General features: G+C 45.4%; 3 gene segments (V, D, J or C); all 3 read left to right on the top strand.

Annotated features, from left to right (window-relative positions):
* Positions 1 to 1001: 1001 nt before the first annotated feature.
* Positions 1002 to 1556, top strand: LOC115795272 (T cell receptor alpha variable 18-like; the record flags this gene model as incomplete). The annotated part of the segment is given in 2 exon segments: positions 1002 to 1143; positions 1234 to 1556. Coding segments are annotated over 2 exon segments (369 nt in total), but the record flags the coding sequence as incomplete, so codon positions are not given.
* Positions 1557 to 16113: 14557 nt separating this feature from the next.
* LOC115795258 (T cell receptor alpha variable 19-like) lies at positions 16114 to 16857 on the top strand. The segment is given in 2 exon segments: positions 16114 to 16255; positions 16346 to 16857. Coding segments are annotated over 2 exon segments (435 nt in total).
* Positions 16858 to 23926: 7069 nt separating this feature from the next.
* Positions 23927 to 24611, top strand: LOC115795264 (T cell receptor alpha variable 38-2/delta variable 8-like). The segment is given in 2 exon segments: positions 23927 to 24068; positions 24159 to 24611. Coding segments are annotated over 2 exon segments (429 nt in total).
* Positions 24612 to 26241: the final 1630 nt, after the last annotated feature.

Below are 26241 nucleotides of genomic sequence, written 5' to 3'. Positions count from 1 at the left end.
TATGAACTAAATTTCCATATTTTAGCTGGTGTATATAATGCACAGTTTTTTTTTTTGTTTTTTTCATTAACAACTGTATGTGTGTGTAATGCATTCTTGTGTTGAGCGATCATGAAACTGCTGCGAAGAGACACTAGGTGAGGCACGCAGTTCTCGTGCCTCATGGTAGGGGGCGCTGGTGATCCCAGGGACTCTACGACTCCTCGGCGGCAAGCTACCATCAACAGTTAGCAAGGCCAGTTAGTTTTTCCTGTTGCTTGGCCTTATGTTCAACATGGAAGATTACATAACTCAACTGAAAGAATTTTCTAAACTGGACTTTCAATCGAAGCAGAAGATAATAATTAAAGGAAGACCAACACCGGAGCTAAAAGGTTTGCTTCAGACTATGTTAATGTTAAACAAAACAACTGTTGCCAATCAAATGGTGAATAAGCTATATGTTTGTAAATCTGATGTGATGACGTCAGTGCCTCACCAGTCACGACCCTCACCGCACGTCACTGGACTGCAGGTAAGTTTAACAAATAAAGTGGAGAACATCTGCAGATGGCAATTCATGTACAATTCTTATAAAATATGATGGAGGGTTAGGGTTAGAAATTCATATATATGAAGCCTGAGGAGAAATATCCAATAATGCAGGAAGCAATAACCTTTGCAAAAGAAGTTTCTAAAAAGCACTGAACTAGATATTACAGTGTAAATATTTTGTCAAGCTTTTAGATTATATATATTAAATATTTTATTTAATCCCACATATCTGGAATTGTTTTATTATAGCAGTTAAAATATTAATAAATATTATCTGGCAGATGCCGCCGCCATACAGATGGTTTATAAAGAATTACTGCATACGGTATGAAAGATTTCCTGTGTGTGTCCTTGTGGCAGAGGAACAGAATCCTTCTGTTAAAGATAAGTGGTGCTGAGTGTAAAGCTGTCAGCAGGGGGAGTAACACAGGGCTGTGAATGAGTCCTTCACTGTGATCAGGCTCCTCCTTCTAATCCACCAACTTAGTGTTGATGAAGACTAAACAGAGAGATCACAGCTTCTTTCTACTTGCTGTAGCTCACAGTTACTCTACACTGCAGATATGACGCCTCTGTTCATCTCAGTGCTGCTGGCTGCTGTGTGCCTTGGTATGAACACAACTCTGTTTCTTTGATATCAATCCAACACTGACATGATTCTTTAACAGCACACTGATGCTGTTTGTTGGTGTTTTACAGAATGCAGAGCACAAAAAGACAACGTGCTGCAACCAAAAGGAGACGAGACTGCTGCTGAAGGAGACACAGTAACACTTGACTGTCTGTATAACAGCAGCAGCCTAACAGGTTCTTATATCTTCTGGTACAAACAGGATGGAAACAACAGCCCCAAATATATCCTGAGCCGTGTTAGTGGGAATGAAGGAAACACAGCAGACGAGTTCAAGGAGAGATTTTCATCCACACTGAATTCCAAAGACAAGTCAGTTCCTCTGAAGATCCAGAAGCTTCAGCTGTCTGACTCTGCTGTGTACTACTGTGCTCTGAGGCCCACAGTGACAGGAAACAGCAAAACTCTGTACAAAAACCTTTGGAGCAAAGACAACAGAATACTCCACAACATCCACTAGAGGGAGCCACACACTGTTAAACCTCTGATTCTTGTGTCATTGGACTGATGACAAAGACAACAGAGAAATGAAGCAGTAAAGATCAGAGACAGAGACAGAGCTGCTGTGGAAGCACAAAACTATTTGATTGGCTGAGATGAACTGAAGCAATGATGTCAAGAGGTAACTGGCCCCACCCACTGAACTTCAGCTCCTCCAATGACATTATTTCTTCCTCATTGTGCTGCAGTGGAAGAACATTGTTCATGTGCTGTCTGTCTGGCTTTAATAACTCCAAAGACATGTTGCTGCACCTCTTTTTGCTTCTATCTCACATTATAGGTGAGTTTAAGAACAGGGATTAAAGTTTAGTTGAAGCTGCTGCATTAAGCAGATATACAGACTGCATTTCACTACTTTTCTTCTTTCTTTGCTCTGATAGAATGAAAATCAGCTTTGGATCATCTTGTAAATTGAACTGAAAGAGTTCTACAGTTGATTTAGTTGTGAATGTCCACAGAGTAACACTGTACAGGTGACATTTTCCACTGTCTTCTCCTCTCAGCCTCATGGACAATGTTAGTCTGATGGCTTCATTTTCTCTGCTTTTTCCAGGACCAACAGCTGGAGACACAATCTCTCCTCAACAAGCTGAAGTCACTGGAACAGAAGGACAAACTGTCACACTCACATGTAACTATCAGATAGCCGGTAGCCGTTATGTTTACTGGTACAGTCACCATTCTGACCTTCACGCCCCTCAGTTTATACTGAGGAGAGTGTCAGGAGGAGGGAGTCAGTATATTCCTGATGATCGGTATGGAGTGGAAACATCAGCTTCATCAACTACTCTGACCATTAAAGCTCTAACCCTGGCAGACACAGCTCTCTACTACTGTGCTCTAGAAACACAGTGATACAAAGTGTAGAAGAGGCTGTACAAAAACCTGAACACAGATATCTGACTACTCTTCAAAGAGGAGGGAAGTGGTATTCAAAGCACAGCTTCATATCAGATGGATTCTGCTAATTCCTGTTTTATCAGAGTCACTGTGGTTACAGCTGCTAATGAAACACTGTGGGAGGATTCACATGAGCAGCAAATCCACATCAACCACAAACCAGATGTAGGAAGTTTATAAGACACAAGAAATGAAAAATAAAAACTTTGGATTTTTTTCTGTCACACTATCAAAACCTCATGCAGCCACACTACAGTTGATGTAATACATATATTTATAACACATTTCAAATTATTTGAATAAACTTCACTTATGTCTGCTTCATGTGTCATTGAAATAATGGAACAGGCCTCATTGGGCCATGAAACTGTCTGTCAGTCAATTCTCCCATTAATTTAGAACCTCTGAAAAATGGAAATGTCTAAAATGTCTGTAATTCCTAAACAGTTTATGTTAAAATAATCTCAAACCACCGAGAGTTTTATTAACTAAAATGGATTTTGTAGACATGGATACACTAATGAAACTGACCTGGATGAAAATGATGGTACCCTTAACTTAATATTTTGTCGCACTAGCTTTTGAGGCAATCACTGCAATCAAGTGATTTCTGTAACTCAAAGAGATTTCTGCACCTGTCAACAGTGCGCCCCTTATTTTGACTGATAAGTAAAACGAGCAAACAAGGACTGTAACAAAACTAAAGAAAAGCTAAACTGGGGAGAAACTAAGGATCACGAGGAGACTGGAGATCACAGGAACAAAACACTGCCACAACACAAACAATAATCTGAACAATGACAAGGGGAAGACTGACACAATAAATACACAGAGACGTTATAAGGGAACAGGCAACAGGTGGGAAGCACAGCTGAGCATAATCACAAACAAGACAAGGAAGTAAAACTAAACACAAAGCACATGAGACACAGACTAAGTAAAACAGGAAACAGCAGAACATCGAGACAGGAACATAGACTTAGATATTCTGTACTTTTACTAAAGTTATAGAATGAGAACACAAGAAAACAAACAAGCAAACAAAACAACTCAGAAAACGCAAAGGCACATTAACTACCTCAAAGTCCATTAACCACAAAAACACTAGGATTTTATAGACATGGACACACTAATGAAACTGACCTGGATGAAAATGATGGTACCCTTAACTTAATAGTTTGTTGCACAACCTTTTGAGGCAATCACTGTAATCAAGTGATTTCTGTAACTCTCAAAGAGATTTTATGCACCTGTCGACCGGTACTCTGGCCCACTCCTTGATGTCAAACAGAGACAAGCCAAGGAACAGCATAGTCCAAACAAAACAGTATAAACAGGTGGGTGGAGGGGGCTCAGAGCGGGGAACCCAAAACTAGAAACAAAAACACAGGGAGCCACGACAAAAAGAAAAAGTGACAGCACAAGGCTGGAAAAAACTGTCCAAAACCAACAGTTCAGGGGGCCACCCAGGCCACAGGGTGAGATGTGGACGGAGTGTCCACAAAAGGGGGGAAAGCAGGTCAGGAGACCAGCTGGTCAGCAATGGAAACGGAGAAGCTCTGGTGGATAGCCAGGTGGTCACCGGCAGAGACAGTGATGAACATGAGGCCAGCCACTGGGCCAGCAGCGTGGGCTCTCATGAATCTTAGTAGATAGCCAATGGGTCACTTCTGGTGGTATGGCCGGTGGCTGACAACAGCAGTGGTGATGAAACACCCCAGACACTGGTGACGTTGGACACTTGGACTTTGGCTCAGAAGACTTGGGACATTCGGAAGACTAAGGACACTCAGACTGAGCGGGACCCTCTGGCTTGGGCTCAGAACACTTGGACTGAGATTGACCCTTAGGCTTGGGTTCTGGCTCAGGATGCTTGAACTGAGAGGGACCCTCTGGCCCGGGCTCTGGCTTAGATGTAGCGGAACCCTCTGGCTCATGACACTTAGATGGAGCGGAACCCTCTGGCTCATGACACTTAGATGGAGCAGAACCCTCTGGCTCATGACACTTAGATGTAGCGGAACCCTCTGGCTCATGACACTTAGATGGAGCGGAACCCTCTGGCTCATGACACTTAGATGTAGCGGAACCCTCTGGCTCATGACACTTAGATGTAGCGGAACCCTCTGGCTCATGACACTTAGATGTAGCGGAACCCTCTGGCTCATGACACTTAGATGGAGCAGAACCCTCTGGCTCATGACACTTAGATGGAGCGGAACCCTCTGGCTCATGACACTTAGATGGAGCGGGACCCATCTCAAGTCTTTATGGCAGCACTGGCTTGGGTAGGCTGCAGAGACCTAGCGTCAGCAGATGAGGATGAAACAGTCTTTGGCTGGAGCTCAGTGGTTCAGGGAGTACCAGATGCGCAAGCTGGGGCTGCAGTGCAGGGGCCACAGCCGTGCATTTGAGGTTGCTTAGGTAGCTCTGGCAGAGGCGCAGCAGGCCAAAAAGGAGGCTCTGGTGGCTCTGACGAAGGAGCTGGAGGGTCTGATGAAAGCTGGGATGGCACTAGCTCAGGCTCTGGACTGTCTGGCTTGGACGGAGAGAGGCCCAGTAGTTGAGGCCCAGGGCCCTCAGAAGATCGAGCGACTGAAAAGATGCTGGAGACTCAAAAGACACTGAAGAGGGCCCAGCTGCAGACGCTGAAGACTGTGGCAACTCTATGAGGCGCACTACCTCCTTCTTCAGCTGGGGCAATGCAGAACACTCAGCCATCTCTCCTGATGACTGGAGTTCTGCAAGATCTGCTGACTTCTCTGAAGGCTGAAGCTGTTGCAGGACCTCAATTGCCCCCACCCCAGAAACAGGATTGGGTGCAGGGACAGACCAGGCCTGTGTAGAACCCACCGCCGACTCCTCAGACAAATCGGACTGCTCTACAAAACTCACAGGCCTCCTAAAGCGCTGAAGCAGAAGCTGGAACCTGCAGGAACAGGCTGGGCCCTTGCCACCCCCAGTCTAGGAGCAAGGATGGGTGCAGGGTGCTCAACTTCTAATGAGGCCCTAGGTGCAACAACATTCTCTTGGGCAGCACGCTCTGAAGTGTTAGCAGCCTTTGGGGCAGCAAGCTCTGAAGCTTTTGCAGTCTCTGGGGTAGCATGCTTTGAAGGTTGACGAGGAGCCGCAGCAGGCTCTAAAGGCTGACGAGGAGCTGCAGCAGGCTCTGATGACTCTGGCAACTAAAGTGGTGGTTGAGAAGAAACTGAAGACTGATGTGGAGATGCTGGAAACTCTGAAGCTGGATGTGGAGATGCTGAAGAAGCTGAAGAATAGGATAACTGTGATACTTCAGAAGATTCTGATGACTGAAGCTGCTGTGTGGGACCCACTGCTGCCTCTGGAGGCTGAAGTGATGTTTGGGCCTCAACCGCCCCCACCCAAGGAGCAGGTTTGGGGGCAGGGAGCTCAGGTTCAATGATGATCTTGGCTAGAGTAGCAGTCTCTTTAGGGGTACACACAAGTGCACAGCACACAGTCTCAATAGGTGGATGAAGATGTAAGATGGTGACCAGAAAATCTGTTACTAAAGCGTGCAGAAAGTCTAAAAGCCAAGGAAAGCTGGTAACCAGTCTTTGAAGTTTGAAGCAATGGCTCACATGGTCCAGGTAACCATTCATTACATAATACTTCCACAGTATAAATAATGTCCCTCTTCACCTCATCAGAGGGTGCTAGAATTGCAGGATCCATTACACCAGAATATAAAACAGTTCTAGCGGGAACAGAAAAAAACTTCATCCTCATCAATATTTTCAGAAAATGGAACACATGGTGCTGTCTCTGAAAGTGGAGTACCAGAACCAGTCTTACTCACGGGCCCTTTTCCCACCGACGGGGTGCTGGTGCCAGTATTTGAACCTTTCAGCAGTTTTTCCACCGCAAATGCACTCGGTTCCCAGTCGAAAAATGGGTTCAACTCTGGCCCCCAAGCTAGCTGGTCTCAAACCAAGAACACGTGACGAAAGCGGCAGAAAGGTGTGACTCTGCCATCTCAACGTAAAGTTTTGTACTGCTTTTTCACTGCATGGTGTGTATTACATGAGAAAAGCAATGCGATTTTCATGGCTGTGACTTAGGCTGGGCCCTAAGGCTGAACTTCCTGCGTTGCATCAGTTCATATCACAGATAAAAGGACGCAAACTTGTCCTTGTCTTGTTGTGGTCTTGCTCGTAATTGCCGTCTGTGTTTACTTCTGTGCTGCACACAAATGCTGCAGTAGTTTGGTTTGGACTGTAAAATATCTTCACAGCACAAGAAAGGTGAGCATGTTCTCCCATGTTTGTGCCCTTCGGCTTCCGTGTCCAGACAAAGACCCACCCTCACTCATATGTAAAGGATCAGTTTACAAAGCACGGTGGAAACGCAGGCCCATTCTTAAGCCTTTCCCCGGTTAATTGAAACTGACACCAGCACTAGCACGAGCACCGGCACCTCGGAGGTGGAAATGTAGCAACAGAGGAAAATTTATTTGATGGCCCAGTGCCAGCACCTATGAGCAAAAAAGCAGGTGGGGAGCTGAGGCTGCACAGGACATGCAGTGTCGTTAAGGTGGTGCTGGTCAAACCTCAGTGTGTTGGCAGTCTGGGGCTGCTGAATATGCTGTTGAACCATGCTTGCTCCTGCGTGATGCTGGCAGTGAAGAGGGGCTGCTGGCCAGAGTGGTAGACGAGTGAGTGGCCGGTGAGAGGTTTTAATGTACCTATTCTAATCTCCGGTAACTCAGGTGGAGAAAGGGCAGCTGTCGCAGGTGGCTGCAACGAGGCTCTGGAACGTGGCAGAGACTGACTAGATGGAGAAAGTGGTAAGTGGAATTGATGAGGGCCCTTCCCCCAGCCGGGACCTTCAAGGGCTAAGTGTGCGCCCGTTATTTTGGCTGATAAATAAAAGGAGCAAACAAGTAGTATAACAAAACTAAAGAAAACCTAAAGTGGGGAGAAACTAAGGAGCATGAAGAGACTGAAGATCACAGGAACAAAACACTGCTACAACAAAAACAATACTCTGAACAATGACAAGGGGAAGACTGACACAATAAATTCACAGAGGCATCATCAGGGAACAGGCAACAAGTTGGAAGCACAGCTGAGCATAATCACAAACTTCAGTGCTGCCTTAATTTTCAATGGCATAGATTCAACAAGGTGCTGGAAATGTTCCTGAGATTTTGGTTCATATTGACATCAGAGCATCACACAGTTGCTGCAGTTGTCAGTTTCACGTCTATGATGTGAATCTCCCATTCCACCACATCCTAAAGTTTGGATTGAGATCTCGTAGTTGTGGAAGCCATTTGAATAAAATGAACTTGTCATGTTCAAGAAACCAGTTTAACATGCTTTGAGTGATGTGGTGTGTTATCCCACTGGAAGCAGCCTTAAAAACAACAACTGAGTCAGGAAAGAGATCGATCACTGCAACATTTCTTTCTGTGCTTGACTGTGGTAACGTTCTGTATATGCACACTTCATCTCTGAGTCTACATGCTCTACACTGTGTATCATGGAGCATTAGGATTTATATCTAATTCCAAGACTCTTACTCATCAGTGTTTGTTGTATGAGCATGTTGGCTGGTCCTCCCTTCATGCTCACAGATTGAAATATTGGAGTTTTTTTAATATATAAATGTCTATTAGGTCTCAGGATCAACTGTTGCTGTCTGTTCCCAAGCTCAGGACTGAGTCAGGAAAAAACCTTCCCATTCTCTGCTCCTTCTACATGGACTGAATTACAAAAAGAAGCTGGTCTCAATACATGAGTTTAAGGCACTTTTAAATAATCTGCAAGAATACATCAAGTTGTAGATGTTTTGTTTGATTTTTAAGGACATGCTTTTATACCTAATTATCCTGTGTTTAATCTTATCCATTTGACTTGTATGGCTGCTTCCTGTTTAAAATTCTATTAATTATGCAGCTGCTGTCTTGGCCAGGACACTCCTGAAAAAGAGATTTTAATCTCAATGTTTATTTGTTTGTTTTTCTGTTTAAATAAATTAAAAAACTGGGAAGAACTCCAAGTATTATTTTGGGGTTGTTAGGTGGTACCAATGGCCTGCCAGTACCTATCAGAATAACAAATTCAGACTCTGGACACTGCTGGCAGTTTTCAAAGGTTTGCTGAAAGGAAAGTAATTTACTGAGAACAGGACCGGAGCGTGACCAGTGAGAAATGGTTAGAAGCTCTGTCAACAGAGTTAATGAGGCGAGTGTGGTGGCCACATATATGCACATTTCACACCAGAATGCCCCAAGCTCTTATTGCGAAGAGAGAGACCGGAATAGATCTGGAAAAGGCGGGAGAGAGAGGCCTGGGATAAAAGGGCTTGACTCCTCCTTTTGCAGGAGTTATATTTGGAGTTCTAGTTGTTGTGAGTTTTACCGAATAAAGCTGAGACTACATACCTGCTCGTGTCTCCTTCCACCGACTCCTACATTGGTGACCCCGACGAAAGAACATGTCTGCTGACGACAGCTCAACGGCCGCGGCCGCTGTTTCCTCACCAGCCGCCGCCGTTTCCTCACCAGCCGCCGCCGTTTCTCCCGCTATTTTTGCGGCCACGGTCAAGCTCCCGGAGTTCTGGCAGCACGATCCAGAGCCTTGGTTCCAGCATGTGGAGGCCCAGTTTCACCTCCGCGGGATCACCTCAGACGACACCAAGTATTACCATGTCGTCGCGGCGCTGGACTCTGCTTCTACCCGCCGGCTGATGGGACTGCTCCGGGACCCGCCGCCTGCTAACAAGTATGGAGCGCTGAAGGAGAACCTGCTGCGGATTTATCAGCTTTCAGACGAAGAGCGGGCTGATCGCCTGTTGTCCCTGAATGGCTTGGGAGATGGTAAACCCTCCGAGCTGATGGAGCACATGCTGGCTCTGCTCGGCCCGGGCGACGCTTCGTTTCTCTTTACGCATCTGTTCCTGCGCCGGCTCCCCCCTCCCGTGCGCACCGCGCTAGCCAGCTCCGCTCTGATACGGGCCAAGGATTACCGCGGGCTAGCTGAAGAGGCGGACAAGATTTTGCTGGCATCCAGGCATTCCGGTGTGCATGCACTTTTACCGAGTGCGGCTCTACAAGGGGCGGAGACGAGAGAAGCTGGTGCTGTGGCCGCCGTCGCAGAGCGCCGGAGGAGGAGTGCTCTGCTTCTATCATCGCCGGTTCGGAGTGAAGGCGAAGCGCTGCATTCCGCCGTGTACCTTCCAGCACCAGGGAAACGAGAGGGCCGGTGCTCACTAGCAGCTGTGTGCGCTGGCAGCTCGGACAAGCTGCTCTTCATTGAGGACACTGCTTCGGGACGCCGTCTGCTTGTGGACTCGGGTGCTCAGCGTAGCATCATGCCGGCTTCAGCTGCGGACGCCTTGGGACAATGTCACGGACCCCTGCTGGACGCGGCGAACGGTACCCCCATTCGCACATATGGAATGAGGTTGGTGACTGTGTGTTTCAAGGGACGTCAGTTTAACTGGGACTTTGTGATAGCGTCTGTGTCAGTACCTATACTCGGCGCTGATTTCTTGTGTGCTTTCAGGTTGTTGGTCGATGTAGCTAATAGGTGCTTGATAGCTGCTGTGTCTTTTGATACCTACCCCTGTACACTTGGTAGTCCTGGCCCCCTGCCCCTCGCTAACATGCTTGCCACAGGTGATGAGTACCAGCGTTTGCTTGCCGAGTTTCCCACCCTCACGGTTCCCACCTTCTCTGCAGCCGTAGCTAAACATGGTGTGGAGCATTACATTACCACTGTGGGTCCGCCGGTTTTTGCGCGTGCACGCCGTCTCGATGCCGCGAAGTTAGCGATAGCCAGGGAGGAGTTTGCAAACATGGAGCGCCTTGGTATTGTGCGCCGCTCAAACAGCCCGTGGGCGTCCCCGTTGCACATGGTCCCTAAAGCTGACGGTGGGTGGCGCCCTTGTGGGGATTTTAGGCGCCTTAATAATGCGACGACTAATGACAGGTACCCGGTTCCCCACATTCAAGATTTTTCGGTTCATCTTGCGGGGGCAACTATTTTTTCAAAGGTGGATTTGGTGAGGGGATACCATCAGGTTCCTGTCCATCTGCGTGATGTGCCCAAGACCGCGGTTATCACTCCTTTTGGCCTTTTCGAGTTTTTGCGAATGCCCTTCGGTCTGAAGGGCGCGGCACAGACGTTTCAGCGCCTCATGGACTCCGTTTTGCGTGGTATGCCATTTTTGTTCGTCTATCTGGATGACATACTGGTTGCCAGCCCTTCCGCCGAGGAGCATTCAGTGCACCTCCGCCAGTTGTTTGAGCGTCTCAGTGAGCACGGTTTGATTGTGAATCCAGCTAAATGCCAGTTCGGTCTGCCGGCCATAGAGTTTTTGGGACACCTCGTTTCGCCCCAAGGGGCGTTTCCCCTGCCCGCTAAGGTGGAGGCGGTTTCTGCTTTTCCGCGCCCTTCCTCAGTGAAGCCCCTGCAGGAGTTTTTGGGGATGGTGAACTTTTATAACCGTTTCATCCCCCGGGCTGCTCACCTCATGCACCCTCTGTACAATGCACTTAAGGGCAAGAAAGGCAACCAAGAGATAGAGTGGACACCTGAGCGGGTGCAGGCATTTGACAGTGCCAAAGCTGCTCTTGCCAACGCTGCCCTGCTGGCCCACCCGTCTCCCGAGGCGCCTGTTGCCCTTACTACCGATGCCTCCGATTTTGCAGTCGGGGCCGTGTGCGAACAATGGGTGGGTGGTGCTTGGCAGCCCCTCGCCTTTTTTAGCAGGAAGCTTCGGGATGCGGAGAGGAAGTACAGTACGTTTGACAGGGAGCTCCTTGCCCTTTTTCTCGCGACGCGTCATTTCCGGTTCCTGCTTGAGGGCCGTGACTTTACCGCTTTTGTAGACCACAAACCTCTCACATTTGCCATGGCAAAGGTTTCAGAACCATGGACTGCACGGCAGCAACGGCAGCTTTCTGCTATTTCAGAGTTTACCACTGACATTCAGCACGTCGCCGGCAAGTGTAATCGGGTGGCTGACTGTCTGTCCAGGGCGCAGGTTAGTTCTGTGCATTTGGGAGTGGACTACTCTGCCATGGCTGCCGACCAACTTACGGATACGGAGATTCAGGCTTTTAAGGTGGCCGAGTCCAGTTTGCGTTTGGAAGATGTCTCATTTCAGGATAGTGGCGTAACCCTACTTTGCGACGTCTCATTGGGCAGGCCTTGCCCCTTGGTTCCTGCTTGCTGGCGTCGGCGGGTTTTTGAGGCAGTTCATTCTCTTTCGCACCCAGGAGTTAAAGCCTCAGTTAAGTTGGTAGGGGCCAAGTTTGTGTGGCCCGGCCTCCGGAAAGAGGTCAGGGCGTGGGCTTCCTCATGTGTTGCTTGTCAGCGCGCCAAAGTGCAACGACACACCAAATCCCCTCTGGAGCACTTTCCCATACCCCAGAGAAGGTTCGAACATGTCCATGTAGACCTGGTAGGTCCATTTCCCCCTTCCCGGGGTTTCACCCATCTCCTGACAATGGTGGACAGGACGACTCGGTGGCCTGAAGCAGTTCCTTTGGCGTCAACCACCTCAGCAGATGTTGCTCGTGCGTTCGTCTCCTCCTGGGTATCTCGGTTTGGCGTACCGCTTGACTTGACATCTGACAGGGGTCCTCAGTTCACGTCTGAGCTGTGGACTGCTGTGGCGGAGAACCTTGGCGTCAGACTCCATCGCACTACCGCGTACCACCCGCAGGCCAATGGCCTTTGCGAGAGGTTCCACCGTACCATGAAGGCTGCCTTACGGGCTGCGCTGGTGGACAGCAGCTGGGTTGACCGCCTTCCTTGGGTCCTGCTGGGCCTGCGTGCGACACCTAAGGAGGACCTGCAGTCTTCTTCAGCCGAGCTGGTCCTGGGCCAGCCTTTGAGGGTTCCAGGGGAATTCCTTCCTGGTGCATCTGCTTCGGGGGCCGACAAAAGGAGCGGGCCGGTTTTCCCGGGGAATGATAGGTTTTTGGCCCCAGTAGCGGCGCATCACTGCCTTCCACAGTCATATGTGCCAAAGGACCTGATGTCTGCCAAGTACATTTTTATCCGCCATGACGCGCACCGTTCTCCACTTCGACCTCCTTATGATGGTCCATTCCGTGTGCTAGAGGTGGGACCTAAGGATTTTTTGGTTGAGCTGGGAGGTCGTCAGGAGCGGGTTTCGGTGGATCGCCTTAAGCCTGCTCACATGTTTCCGGATGGTCCTATTGAGTTGGCCCAACCTCCGCGCCGCGGTCGTCCTCCCGTTTCTATGCCTCACTCGGAGGACCTGCCCCCAGCTGCTGTTTTTTCCCCTGCGAGGGGGCAGTCTCGCCGCAGTCGGGGCTATGCCCCTCCCTCGTTTTCACCACCTGTGGTCGCCAAGCACAGCCGTAGCGGCCGCCTTGTTAAACCCCCTAGGAGATACTCTTGATGTGGTATTTTATTTTTGCTATGTTGAGTTGAAAATGGTTGCTGTTTTTATTATTGTATTGTTTGCCATTCTGTGTGTTCAGGGGGGGCCTGTGTGGTGGCCACATATATGCACATTTCACACCAGAATGCCCCAAGCTCTTATTGCGAAGAGAGAGACCGGAATAGATCTGGAAAAGGCGGGAGAGAGAGGCCTGGGATAAAAGGGCTTGACTCCTCCTTTTGCAGGAGTTATATTTGGAGTTCTAGTTGTTGTGAGTTTACCGAATAAAGCTGAGACTACATACCTGCTCGTGTCTCCTTCCACCGACTCCTACACGAGTGCAATTATGATTGTGTAGTGACTGACTGGGAACAGTCTTGAAGATGGGGAGGATTTGGTCCGGGAGGGAGTTGTTGGAGGCCAATCCGAATGTTGCAAACGGTGGTGGTCGAGAGTGTGGAGGCAGCTGAGTGTTCCAGGTAAGTCACAGGTTACAGGTGTTAAAGCAGTGATGGGCTGGAGGTAGCACTGAACTCCACAGAGTGACAGATGGTGAACATGGAGTAGTAAACCAGATGAGGGAAGAAGTAACTAGAGGAGATAGTACAACAATCTTATAATGGAAACAGGAGGACAAGGAGAGCCTGATTGAGCTGACAACAATCTGCTGGCAGTACTGCTGATCCAGCCTTCAAATACTGTGTAGTTGATTGTGTTAACTTGGAGCAGGTGTGGGAAAGACTGACCAGATACCAATACTTCACTCAAAGATGGAGCCCATGATCACACCTGAAACTCAAAGAGAAAATAAAAGACAAAAAATATTCTGGCCTGCCCAGCCATGACAATACTATTACTGCAATGAACTACCATGGTGACAGCTGCTGACCCCAGCTGCAACAGTGGCTGGCCTTCCCTGAGATGGGTTCTACCACAAGTTCCCTCCTGTTAAAAGGGAGTTGATGATTTTTTCCCCAACTTACCTTTGGCTTTACTTTATAATATAACGCACCTTGACGCAACTATATGCTGTGTTTTGAGGCTATATAAATAAAATTGAATTGAATACAGTCTAAGCAACAAACAAGCAAGGAAAAAATAATAAAATGTTTTTATTATTATTTATAGAGGCTGGCAGTTGACAAGTTACACCAGACTGAAAATGACTCAAAAGAGAATTTGCTGAAACAACAATTTGTCTTTAGGACAAATCTCTGACTGCAGGTAAGTTTAACAAATAAAGTGGAGAACATCTGCAGATGGCAATTCATGTACAATTCTTATAAAATATGATGGAGGGTTAGGGTTAGAAATTCATATATATGAAGCCTGAGGAGAAATATCCAATAATGCAGGAAGCAATAACCTTTGCAAAAGAAGTTTCTAAAAAGTGTTTGATCCCACAGGTATTTTACCTCTGTGACAGCTTCTCCGTTTCATAGGGTCCCGATCACTTCTCAGTGGGGTATTACCCTCTCCCGAGCTCAGTGATACTACTTAAGCTGTGGCGGGGCTGCTCGTCTGGCTCTAACTGCTAATAATCCTATCCTCTGCCCCTCTACCTCTGTGTTCTGATGCTATCGTTCAGGAAGGCTCACACAGACGACCCAAAACACAGCCCAGATAGTTATAGCAGCCAGCCCCTTGATCAGTGCACTTGTAACCGACCAGAATCTTTTATCGGCTCGGAGTGAGCCCAAGGGACATAAGTAAAGTTGAAGTGGATTACTGGAGACTGGTGTCCAAAACAGAACCTGATGTTATAGCTTGACTTGCCTAACTTTTACTGTTCATGGACATTAAGTGTACCGTTAAAAAAGGAAATAAGTTCTCAACGAATTTCACTGACCTTTTAGAGTCAAATTTTATTTGCAGGTTTTTGCTCAAGCAGTTTGCATTTAGCTCTGAATCAATCCTTAATCAATTCTCAACATGCAGTAATCACTCCTAAATATCAGATCTCAAAAACATTATAAATCAATCACTTCTTAAACAGAGTAAATACTTATGAGCTGGGTTGATGAAGAAGGGGCTTGAAATTGTCCAAATCATTTAAAATCCTTTTTGGAAGAAAAGACTTCAAGTTGGTGCCTGGCCAGAAGCGACCACACCAAAAGTCCAGTCCGTTACCGCCTCAGTGAAGTTGGGGGAAAAGGGGAAGTCCACAGAAGTATGTTTTCTGTCCTTCGAACCTCTCTGTAATCCTCACTTCTTATTCCTGAACTCTTCTCTGACTTAGCCCAAAGTCCAAAGATAGAAATTCTAAAGCAAGGTCACATCCAACTTCAGTGGGCAGGGAGAATCCAGCAGAACTGTTTAAAGTCGAATTAATCCGTGGAGGGTTTGGTCCAGTTCTCTCAGCGGAGCAGTTCTAGTCTGGGGAAGAAGCTCCTGAAATTCTCGTACGATGTTTCTGTGCATCACCTTTTATAGTTTACTTTTTAAGACACATCCTAGTTCTAAAACATCATCATGACAGTTATCACCCCGTTCCTGATATCCTTTTAGGGTGTTTAACCCAGACATTACTTCATTTTTCATCTAATATAAGATTTTAAGTATTTTCCATTGTCTGAACATGTTTCTAACTTTGCTCTGCGCGTCTCCAGGCAACAGCTTTCAGTTCCTCATTTTACCCTTAGCTCAAGGATTTCGCAAGTTCCTCAACACACTGCTCCAGCCATCATTTCTGTTACACTTACACACATCATTTGATCGTAAATCATATACTTCATTCTCTAACGGTTCTATAAATTTGAATTATGATTGTACATTCAGCACCAAGCTTAGGCTAGCAGGCAATCAAGATCTCAATCCTCACTTCACATCATTTGACAAAAGCACTGAACTAGATATTACAGTGTAAATATTTTGTCAAGCTTTTAGATTATACATATTAAATATTTTATTTATCCCCACATATCTGGAATTGTTTTATTATAGCAGTTAAAATATTAATAAATATTATCTGGCAGATGCCGCCGCCATACAGATGGTTTATAAAGAATTACTGCATACGGTATGAAAGATTTCCTGTGTGTGTCCTTGTGGCAGAGGAACAGAATCCTTCTGTTAAAGATAAGTGGTGCTGAGTGTAAAGCTGTCAGCAGGGGGAGTAACACAGGGCTGTGAATGAGTCCTTCACTGTGATCAGGCTCCTCCTTCTAATCCACCAACTTAGTGTTGATGAAGACTAAACAGAGAGATCACAGCTTCTTTCTACTTGCTGTAGCTCACAGTTACTCTACACTGCAGATATGACGCCTCTGTTCATCTCAGTGCTGCTGGCTGCTGTGTGCCTTGGTATGAACACAACTCTGTTTCTTTGATATCAATCCAACACTGACATGATTCTTTAACAGCACACTGATGCTGTTTGTTGGTGTTTTACAGAATGCAGAGCACAAAAAGACAACGTGCTGCAACCAAAAGGAGACGAGACTGCTGCTGAAGGAGACACAGTAACACTTGACTGTCAGTATGAAACCAGTTCAACAACTCCATCTCTCTTCTGGTACAAACAGGATGGAAACAACAGTCCCAAATTCATTCTGCTCCGTGTCAGTGGGGATAAAGGAAACACACCAGAGGAGTTCAAGGAGAGATTTTCATCCACACTGAATTCCAAAGACAAATCAGTTCCTCTGAAGATCCAGAAGCTTCAGCTGTCTGACTCTGCTGTGTACTACTGTGCTCTGAAGCCCACAGTGACAGGAAACAGCAAAACTCTGTACAAAAACCTTTGGAGCAAAGACAACAGAATACTCCACAACATCCACTAGAGGGAGCCACACACTGTTAAACCTCTGATTCTTGTGTCATTGGACTGATGACAAAGACAACAGAGAAATGAAGCAGTAAAGATCAGAGACAGAGACAGAGCTGCTGTGGAAGCACAAAACTATTTGATTGGTTGAGATGAACTGAATCAATGATGTCAAAAGGTAACTGGCCCCGCCCACTGAACTTCAGCTCCTCCAATGACATTATTTCTTCCTCATTGTGCTGCAGTGGAAGAACATTGTTCATGTGCTGTCTGTCTGGCTTTAATAACTCCAAAGACATGTTGCTGCACCTCTTTTTGCTTCTATCTCACATTATAGGTGAGTTTAAGAACAGGGATTAAAGTTTAGTTGAAGCTGCTGCATTAAGCAGATATACAGACTGCATTTCACTACTTTTCTTCTTTCTTTGCTCTGATAGAATGAAAATCAGCTTTGGATCATCTTGTAAATTGAACTGACAGAGTTCTACAGTTGATTTAGTTGTGAATGTCCACAGAGTAACACTGTACAGGTGACATTTTCCACTGTCTTCTCCTCTCAGCCTCATGGACAATGTTAGTCTGATGGCTTCATTTTCTCTGCTTTTTCCAGGACCAACAGCTGGAGACACAATCTCTCCTCAACAAGCTGAAGTCACTGGAACAGAAGGACAAACTGTCACACTCACATGTAATTACCAGATAGGTGGTGTCCGTGATGTTTACTGGTACAACCATCATTCTGACCTTCAGGCTCCAAAATTTATACTCTGGAAAAGAGCAAAAGGATCAGCAACTCAGTATATTCCTAATGATCGATATGAATCAGAAACAACAGATACATCAACTACTCTGACCATTAAAAATCTAACCCTGGCAGACACAGCTCTCTACTACTGTGCTCTAGAAACACAGTGATACAAAGTGTAGAAGAGGCTGTACAAAAACCTGAACACAGATATCTGACTACTCTTCAAAGAGGAGGGAAGTGGTATTCAAAGCACAGCTTCATATCAGGTGGATTCTGCTAATTCCTGTTTTATCAGAGTCACTGTGGTTACAGCTGCTAATGAAACACTGTGGGAGGATTCACATGAGCAGCAAATCCACATCAACCACAAACCAACTGTAGGAATTTCTAATCGACTGGATACAAATTAACAGTAAAAACACTGGAATTTTCTGAAATTTCTGATTTCACACTATAAAAGCCACATCACCAGGCAGCAGTCCAACAGTTGCAGCAATACGGTTAAAAGGTTTACCACAGTTAACTTTAAATAAAAAGCTTAAAACATGTTCACCAATGATTAATGTTCATACAAAAAACAGCCTTAGAAAAGCTGATGTATAGACCTTGCACAACCAATTTTTAACTGTAAAAATGTAACCACAAACGATCAATCACATTCTCAGTGAATCGCCACTTTATCATGGTGGAGCAGTTTCTGTGTCCCAGTGATCCCAGGTGTTTTGATGCCTGGTTGGGTCTCCTATGGCAAATTGGTCCTGGGTGAGGGGCCCAAGAAAGAGTGATTGCAACATTGTATGGAAGACACATCAAAGGAACATTTTACCCTGCCAGGGATAGGGCTACCGGGCCCCACCCTGGAGCCAGGCTTGGGGAGGGAGCTCGACGGAGCACGTCTGGTGGCCGGGCATTAGCCCCTGGTGCCAGGCCCAGCACAGTCCAAAGAGACGACATGGGCCCGCCCTCCTGTAGGTCCACCACCTGCAGGAGGCATCGTAGGGGTCAGGTGTAGTGTGTGTTAAGTGGTGGCCAAAGGTGGAGGCTGTGGCGGACTGATCCCCCGTCTATTGGGACACGGAATGTCACCTCTCTCGTGGAGAAGGAGCCTGAGCTAGTGGGTGAGGTTGAGAACTACTGGCTAGATATAGTCGGCCTCACCTCAACACATGGCCTGGGCTCTGGAACCAGTCTCCATGGCTGGACTCTCTTCCAGTCTGGAGTTGCCCTTGGTGAGAGGTGGCGAGCTGGGGGTCAGTATTTATCTATTCCCCCAGCTTGCTGCCTGTACTTTGAAGTTTTCACCAGTGGACAAGAGGGTTGCTCCCTTGTGCCTTTGGGTCTGGGTCCCGACTGTTGTTTGAACGTATGTACCAAATGATAGTTAAGAGTACCCACCCTTCTTGGAGTAGATGGGCGGGGTGCTCGAGGGTGTTTCATCCGATGACACCATAATCCTTCTGGGAGATTTCAGCACTCATGTGGGCAATGACAGTGAGACCTGGAGGGGCATGATTGGGCAAGTGATCTGAGCCCAAATACTGTTTTGTTATTGGCCTTCTGCGCAAACCACAATTTGTCCATACAGTAAGTGCACATGGCACCAGGATGCCCTAGGACGCTGGTCAATGATCGATTTTGTAATCATCATCAGATCTGTGGCTGTGTGTTCTGGACGTGGGTGAAGAGAGGAGCTGAGATGTCAACTGATCACCATCTAGTGGTGAGTTTGATCAGGTGGCGGGGGAGGATGCTGGACAGACCTCTTGCACCTAAACGTATAGTGAGGGTGTGCTGGAAATGCCTTGCAGAAGTCTCAGTCTGCTTGATCTTCAGCTCACATCTCTGGCAGATTTCCATTTTTAAGTCTGCTGCTCAGAGCTGTGGCTGCAAGATGGTTGGTGACTGTCGTGGTGGTAATCTAAGAAAAAAAATGGTGGTCATCCGAGGTGAAGGGAGCCATCAAGCTGATTATGGAGTCCTATCAGGCTTGGTTGGCCTGTGGTACTCCGGAGGCAGCTGACAGGTACCAGCAGGCCAAGTGGAACACAGCTTGGGGGGTGGCCGAATCAAAAACTCAGGTGTGGGAGGAGTTCAGTGAGGCCATGGAAAAAGACTTCTGAACAGCCTCAAAGAGATTCTGGAAAACCGTCATGCGACTCAGGAGAGGAAAGCGGTGCTCTACTCACACGGTTTATAGTGCAGGTGGGGCGCTGCTGACAACTGAGGCTATAGTCGGGCGGTGAAAGGAATACTTTGAGGACCTCCTTAATCCCATTGACACGCCTTCTGTAGTGGAATCAGAGCCTGGGGACAAGGGGGGGTAACTCACCCATCACTGGGGGTGAGATCACTGAAGTGGATAAACAACTCCTTGGTGGCAGGGTCCCTGGGGTGGACAAGATTCATCCTGAGTTCCTGAAGTGTCTGGATGTTGTAGGGCTGTCTTGGTTGACACGCATCTGCAATGTCACGTGGAGATCTGTGGCAGTGCCACTGGACCGGCAGACTGGGGTGGTGGTCCTCATCTTTAAGACTGGTGACCAGAGGGTGTCCTCCATCAGGGGATTACACTCCTCAGCAGAGGTGGGAAGTAACGAAGTACAAATACTTCATTATTGTATTTAATTAGATTTTTCAGGTATCTGTACTTTACTTGTGTGACCCAGGTCAGGTGGGAGGCCCAACCTACCACACACTCCAAAAGGAACTGCCGTAGGCGTGCATTCAGTGAAGTACAAATAAAACTTTATTCACAATATAATAAAACAAGTCTCCGGCACACTCCAACTTAAAAAACAAACATTAAAAACCATGTACCGATGAATAGGATAAAAAAAAAAATAAAAACACTAAGAAGATGAAAAAAACGTAATAAAACCCACGGCTGCTTCAGTCGCCAGCCGTCCTGTCATAAAAGGGAAAAAAAACAATTACGCTGGGAGAGGTACAATATATCCTACAGTTAGTGCGAACCCTGCTACACACAATAAAAACACAGGTTAACTTAAACCTTCATGCAAAAAAAAAGGGCAATTCCACTAAACTAATTCGCCGCTACGCATGCACAAGAGGCGGCTAAACAAGCAAAAAAAAGACTTATAAAAGAAAGGGTCTTGCACTAATTTCCCCTCGCTCCTCTGCGTATTTCCCAATGATAGGAACAAGTAAAATAAAATAAAACCAGAAATTCACATGATGCTCATCCACACAGTCTACAGCAGCATCATAAAACAACAAGGGCGAAAACGCTGGCAGGACAACGCCAGGCAAGGCAAAACAGCAGCGTAGTATTCTGTACTTGTCCCCGATTTGAGAATCCACCCGAACGGGAATAAAACGGAATGGCGCCGCTCACCACAACATCACCTGGTGTGAGCGATTCACACTTCCTTAAATACAAGGACAATGAACTTCTCTTTCAACTACCAGGGAAAGGAAAAAGGACCCGCTGCACACGTTAGGGATAAATCGCTCCGATGTATGCCAATGCTCCCGAGATTTCGCCACAGACGCCATGATGATCGGTACCTGTGTTTATAAAAAGAGGGCCCCGCCCACTAACCTCAGGTCACACCCATTACACTTGAGTTTTTATTTTTCTGATTACTTTTCACTTTTACTCCCTACATTTTTATACAAATATCTGTACTTTCTACTACTTACATTTCCAAAACAGACTCGTTACTTTAGGTTTAACATGTCTGAGGGAAGTTTGTAATTTCCGGCACCTTCAAACATCAAACCGATCTGAGCCTAAATAGAGGAACAATAATACATTAAGGGACAACTGTACTGGTGTATCCATCCTTGGGGCTTAGTGCATACAAAGACTGGAAAAAGGCAAAGCCAGATAATTTATTTATCATTTTTAGGGCTGTATAATAGTTAGAGTTTAAAACAGGCCTGACAAGTTGTGGTCATGGTATTTAAGCATCTAGCTAACAATACAGGAGAAGAGTGAAAATAAAGGGAGAATTTTGTAGCAGGTAATTTCAAATGCAACATTTCCAAATGCTCAAGAAATATCAGCAAACACACAAGGTGTCTGCAGTTTGTCACACAGTGTGTCTGCTGGCTAAAGGTGTCATGATGCTGTGTGGCTGGAGCGGGTAGACCCCAAAAATGCAGGACTCACGAGCAAAACTGAACTGAAAGGGTGTTTATTGAATAATGACAAAAATAAGAGAGCTACACTGAGGTGGACAGATGCCAAAACGAAATACGTGAAAACAAACACAGGAAGACACACACAGCAGCGAGAGTCATAAACAACGACACGACAAAGAATGGAAGAAAACTGGGAGAGAAGTTCACTCAGAGCTGGAGAAAGATGTAAGAAGGAAGACAGGAGAGGAAACAGAGAGGTAAGAACTGCTCAGAGACATCTAAGAACTTGTTCTTAATCTGTTTGCCTGGTTAAGTAAAAGTTTAAATTAAAAAAAATCTGATAAACTGGACATTTAAAGCTTACAATTTAAATTCAGATATTGGATCTGATGTGAAGTTATATTTTCTCATATGGTGAAACTTTTTGCAAAACATACTGAGGTAGACTAACTTTGTGACATTCAAAAAACTGCAGTTTAGTGCAGGATAAACAGGTTAGTTTACTGTATTGTGGTGAATTTACAGTAAAGCTTTGTGTTGGACTGGTGCAGAGCAGCTGTGGTGTTCATGGTCAGAGTTACAGGTTACCTCAAGTGCAGTACAGAGGAGTCTGAAATTAAGCTGAATTCAGCCTTTATATCAGCTGAACACAGTCAGTTTAAAAACAGTATAAACAGAATACTGTCAGTGCAGGGGAGGAATATCAACCAAGATAGCTCATGAAACACTGGGTTACATCTTGTTGAATTCAGTTGTGTCAAGCCACAAAAAGCAGTAAACCTCAGATCAGCAGCAGCTGATGACAGCCTGCACACAAAGAAAATCTACTGGAGCTCACAATAAAAATTATTGTGCGTTTTGATTCTTTTCCCCATGCTGAGCCACTACAACTGATCTTCGGGATCCCCCATCTGCTAAATTCCACTGTATCCCTGACTGCACTCATTTTCCTGTTAAGGTGAGGCGGAGTCTCCCTCTACAATGCAGGTAACAGCAAATCGAACTTTTTAAAAATTCTTTCTTCTTCTCAGCTCGTGTCCTACATAACAGTTTTCAAGCTGAGTGCATTCATTAGAATCAGAATCTAGACTGCAATAAAGTTTGTATTCTCATGTAATAATATTGTTTTATCACATTAATATAGCACAAGGTTCAGTTACTGTATCTTTGCACAAAAATAGCAGAGCTACTTTTGCTTTCTTACTTTGAGTATATTTCAGCCTGTACCTTTTTACTTTTACTTGAGTAAAGAAGTTGAATCTTTACTTCAACTTTTACCATAGTATTTCCTTACAGAACTATCTGTACTTCTACTTAAGTACAGAATGTCTGTACTTTTGCCACCTCTGGTCATAAGGTCTATACCAGGGTACTGGAAAGGAGGATCCATCTGTTAGTCAAACCTCAGATTCAAGAGGAATGACAAAATACTTTTATTAATCTTATAGAGGCTGGTGTGAAGGTTGATAAGTTAGGCCAGACCCAAAGTCACTTGGAAGAGAACCACTGACCCAACAATGGTTTAGGACTATAGGACAAATCTCTGACTGCTATGATCTGTGTGGAGAAAGGGGGAGAAATCCAAGTATATGAATCCTGTAAAGAATTATCCAGTAATGCAAAAAGCATTACTGGATAATTCTTTTGCAAAGGTTACACTTTTTCCAAAAGAAGCTTCTAAAAATCACTGAAATAAATATTACTGTCTTAATAATCTGTCAAAGTTTTAAGATATTCACCCCATGTATGGGAGATATTTTTTTTTTTTGCACTGGCTGAACTGATGTAATAAATATTATGATTATTATCTGGCAGATGACTTTCTCCCACAAAGACAATGTTTCATATGCAATCATAAAGCATTATTTCCATAGCAAATATTAAGGTGGCTATAGCTCAGGAAAGAGAGCCTACTACTTGGAAGGTTCGTGGTTCGATCCCTGGCTGCTCCAGTCTGCAGGCCAAAGTATCCATGGGGAAGATACTGATTTCATTGGAGTGTGAATGTCAGGTAGAAAGCACTTAGTGCTTGTATGACTCAATGGATGAATGGTTAAAGTTCTATAGAATGCTTTAAGTGCTCAAGTAGAAAAGTGAACAATTGCTGGAGGTGATATAAAAGATTTCCTGTGTCTGTTCTTGTGGCAGAGGAACTGAACACCTGTACAATAACCGGTGAAGGTAAAGTTCAAAGTGGTCTCAGTGGTAACGGGAGCATTGGGACCTGTAACCCTGAAACTGGAAAAGTTCTCTAAGGAAAGCATGAAGCACAAAGACGTGCTGAGTGTAAAGCTGTCAGCAGGGGGAGTAACACAGGGCTGTGAATGAGTCCTTCACTGTGATCAGGCTCCTCCTTCTAATCCACCAACTTAGTGTTGATGAAGACTAAACAGAGAGATCACAGCTTCTTTCTACTTGCTGTAGCTCACAGTTACTCTACACTGCAGATATGACGCCTCTGTTCATCTCAGTGCTGCTGGCTGCTGTGTGCCTTGGTATGAACACAACTCTGTTTCTTTGATATCAATCCAACACTGACATGATTCTTTAACAGCACACTGATGCTGTTTGTTGGTGTTTTACAGAATGCAGAGCACAAAAAGACAACGTGCTGCAACCAAAAGGAGACGAGACTGCTGCTGAAGGAGGCACAGTAACACTTGACTGTCTGTATAACAGCAGTTCATCAAATCATTATCTGTACTGGTACAAACAGGATGGGCATAAAAGCCCCCAATTCATCCTGAGCCGCTTTAAGATTGGTGAGGGGAAAACAGAGGCTGAGGAGAGATTTTCATCCACACTGGATTCTACCTCAAGATCAGTTCCTCTGAAGATCCAGAAGCTTCAGCTGTCTGACTCTGCTGTGTACTACTGTGCTCTGCAGCCCACAGTGACAGGAAACAGCAAAACTCTGTACAAAAACCTTTGGAGCAAAGACAACAGAATACTCCACAACATCCACTAGAGGGAGCCACACACTGTTAAACCTCTGATTCTTGTGTCATTGGACTGATGACAAAGACAACAGAGAAATGAAGCAGTAAAGATCAGAGACAGAGACAGAGCTGCTGTGGAAGCACACAAGTACCTGAACTGATCTTTGAGTTCATCTGCTTCATCAAATTATGATATTTTTATTATAAAAACTGATGCAGTCACAAAGCACAGAAGCATAACCAGAAACTTTATAATCCACAATCAACTGAGTAAAAAATAAATAAATGATAAAATTCTTAATATGACAGGAAATGGCACAAAATAACCCAATTTTAATTGCAGCAGTGATGATGATTCAGACCTGATGAGTGAGTGTCATGGTCCAGTGTTTTGAGTTCTTTCTGTGAAGTTCTGGTTTTTGTTATTTCTCTGTTTGTGTTTCTTAGTTTTTTCATTACAGATTAGATTCTCAGTTTGTTGTTTTATATTCCGTTTTGGTTATAATTATTATACTTAATTTGGGGTTACCTTTTGTTCTTGTCTTCCCCATGTCTTGCCCCTTTGGCTCATGTTGTGTTTAGCTTCACTTCCTGTTGTTTCCCAGGTTTTGTTGTGCTCAGGTTTCCATTTTATCTTGTTCCCGTTAGCTTTAGAGTTTAGTTCTCCTTGTGTTTTCTTTTAGTGTACCTTCCTCATGTGTAAGGCCTGTTTTCCCTCAGTATGCTTGCCTCGTCATGTGTCAAGTCTGCATTTGTGTCTTTGTTGGTCACTTTCTGTTTTATTTTGACACTCCCTTGTTCCTTGTGCTTTGTGTTTAGTTTTGCTTCCTTGTGTCATTGGTGTCATTTTGTTCACCTGATGACCTAGTGCAGGGGTAGGGAACTCCAGGCCTCGAGAGCCGGTGTCCTGCAGGTTTTAGATGTGTCCCTGATCCAGCACACCTGACTCAAATGACTGAATTACCTCCTCAGTCTGCAGTCATGTTCTCCAGAGTCCTGCTAATGACTTCTATCTGTGATTCAGGTGTGCTGGATCAGGGACACATCTAAAACCTGCAGGACACCGGCTCTCGAGGCCTGGAGTTCCCTACCCCTGACCTAATGTGTCATCTCAGTGTTTTAGGTCTTTGTTGTGTCATCATCTCTGTTCCCCTGTTTAGTGGTTTCCCTTTTTGCTCCCAGGTTTGTTATTTTTGATTTCAGCACAGACTTGGTTGAGATTTCGTTGTTGTATTTCAAGTTTTTCTATCTTCTAAAAAGATTCCAGCATTAAAGCTGTTCTGAGTCAAGCTCTGCTTCATACGTCCTGCATTTGGGTCCAACCCTGCCAGCCACACAGCCACATATGACAGTTAGAATCAGGTGCCAGTAAAATCAAGTCATCTTCTAAGATAATTATTTTCAAGCAGCCTTTGAAATTTGAATCTCAAAGTGCATCCAATCTTATTTCTTTAATATACAAAAATGTAATCAAATTTAATGTATATTTTATGTATATAGTTGTAAACTGCCACCTCAAGACGCATTATATTGTAAGACCCAAAAATCAGATGACTGCTTATGAGCAAGCACAGAGGGAAGGAAAAACTCCCTTTTAACAGGAAGAACCAGGCTCAGGGAGGGGCAGGGGAGAGAGACAGGACAAAAGACATGCTGTGGAAGAGAGACAAAGAGATTCTGTCAGCAAATGATCTGGAAGTTTTAGTACACATTTTAATGTACTCTCATC

This window comes from Archocentrus centrarchus, chromosome 17, assembly GCF_007364275.1.
Source record: "Archocentrus centrarchus isolate MPI-CPG fArcCen1 chromosome 17, fArcCen1, whole genome shotgun sequence".
NCBI classification, from domain to species: domain Eukaryota; kingdom Metazoa; phylum Chordata; class Actinopteri; order Cichliformes; family Cichlidae; genus Archocentrus; species Archocentrus centrarchus.
Note: the sequence above shows the minus strand (reverse complement) of the source record. Positions and strands in the feature narration are given on the sequence as shown.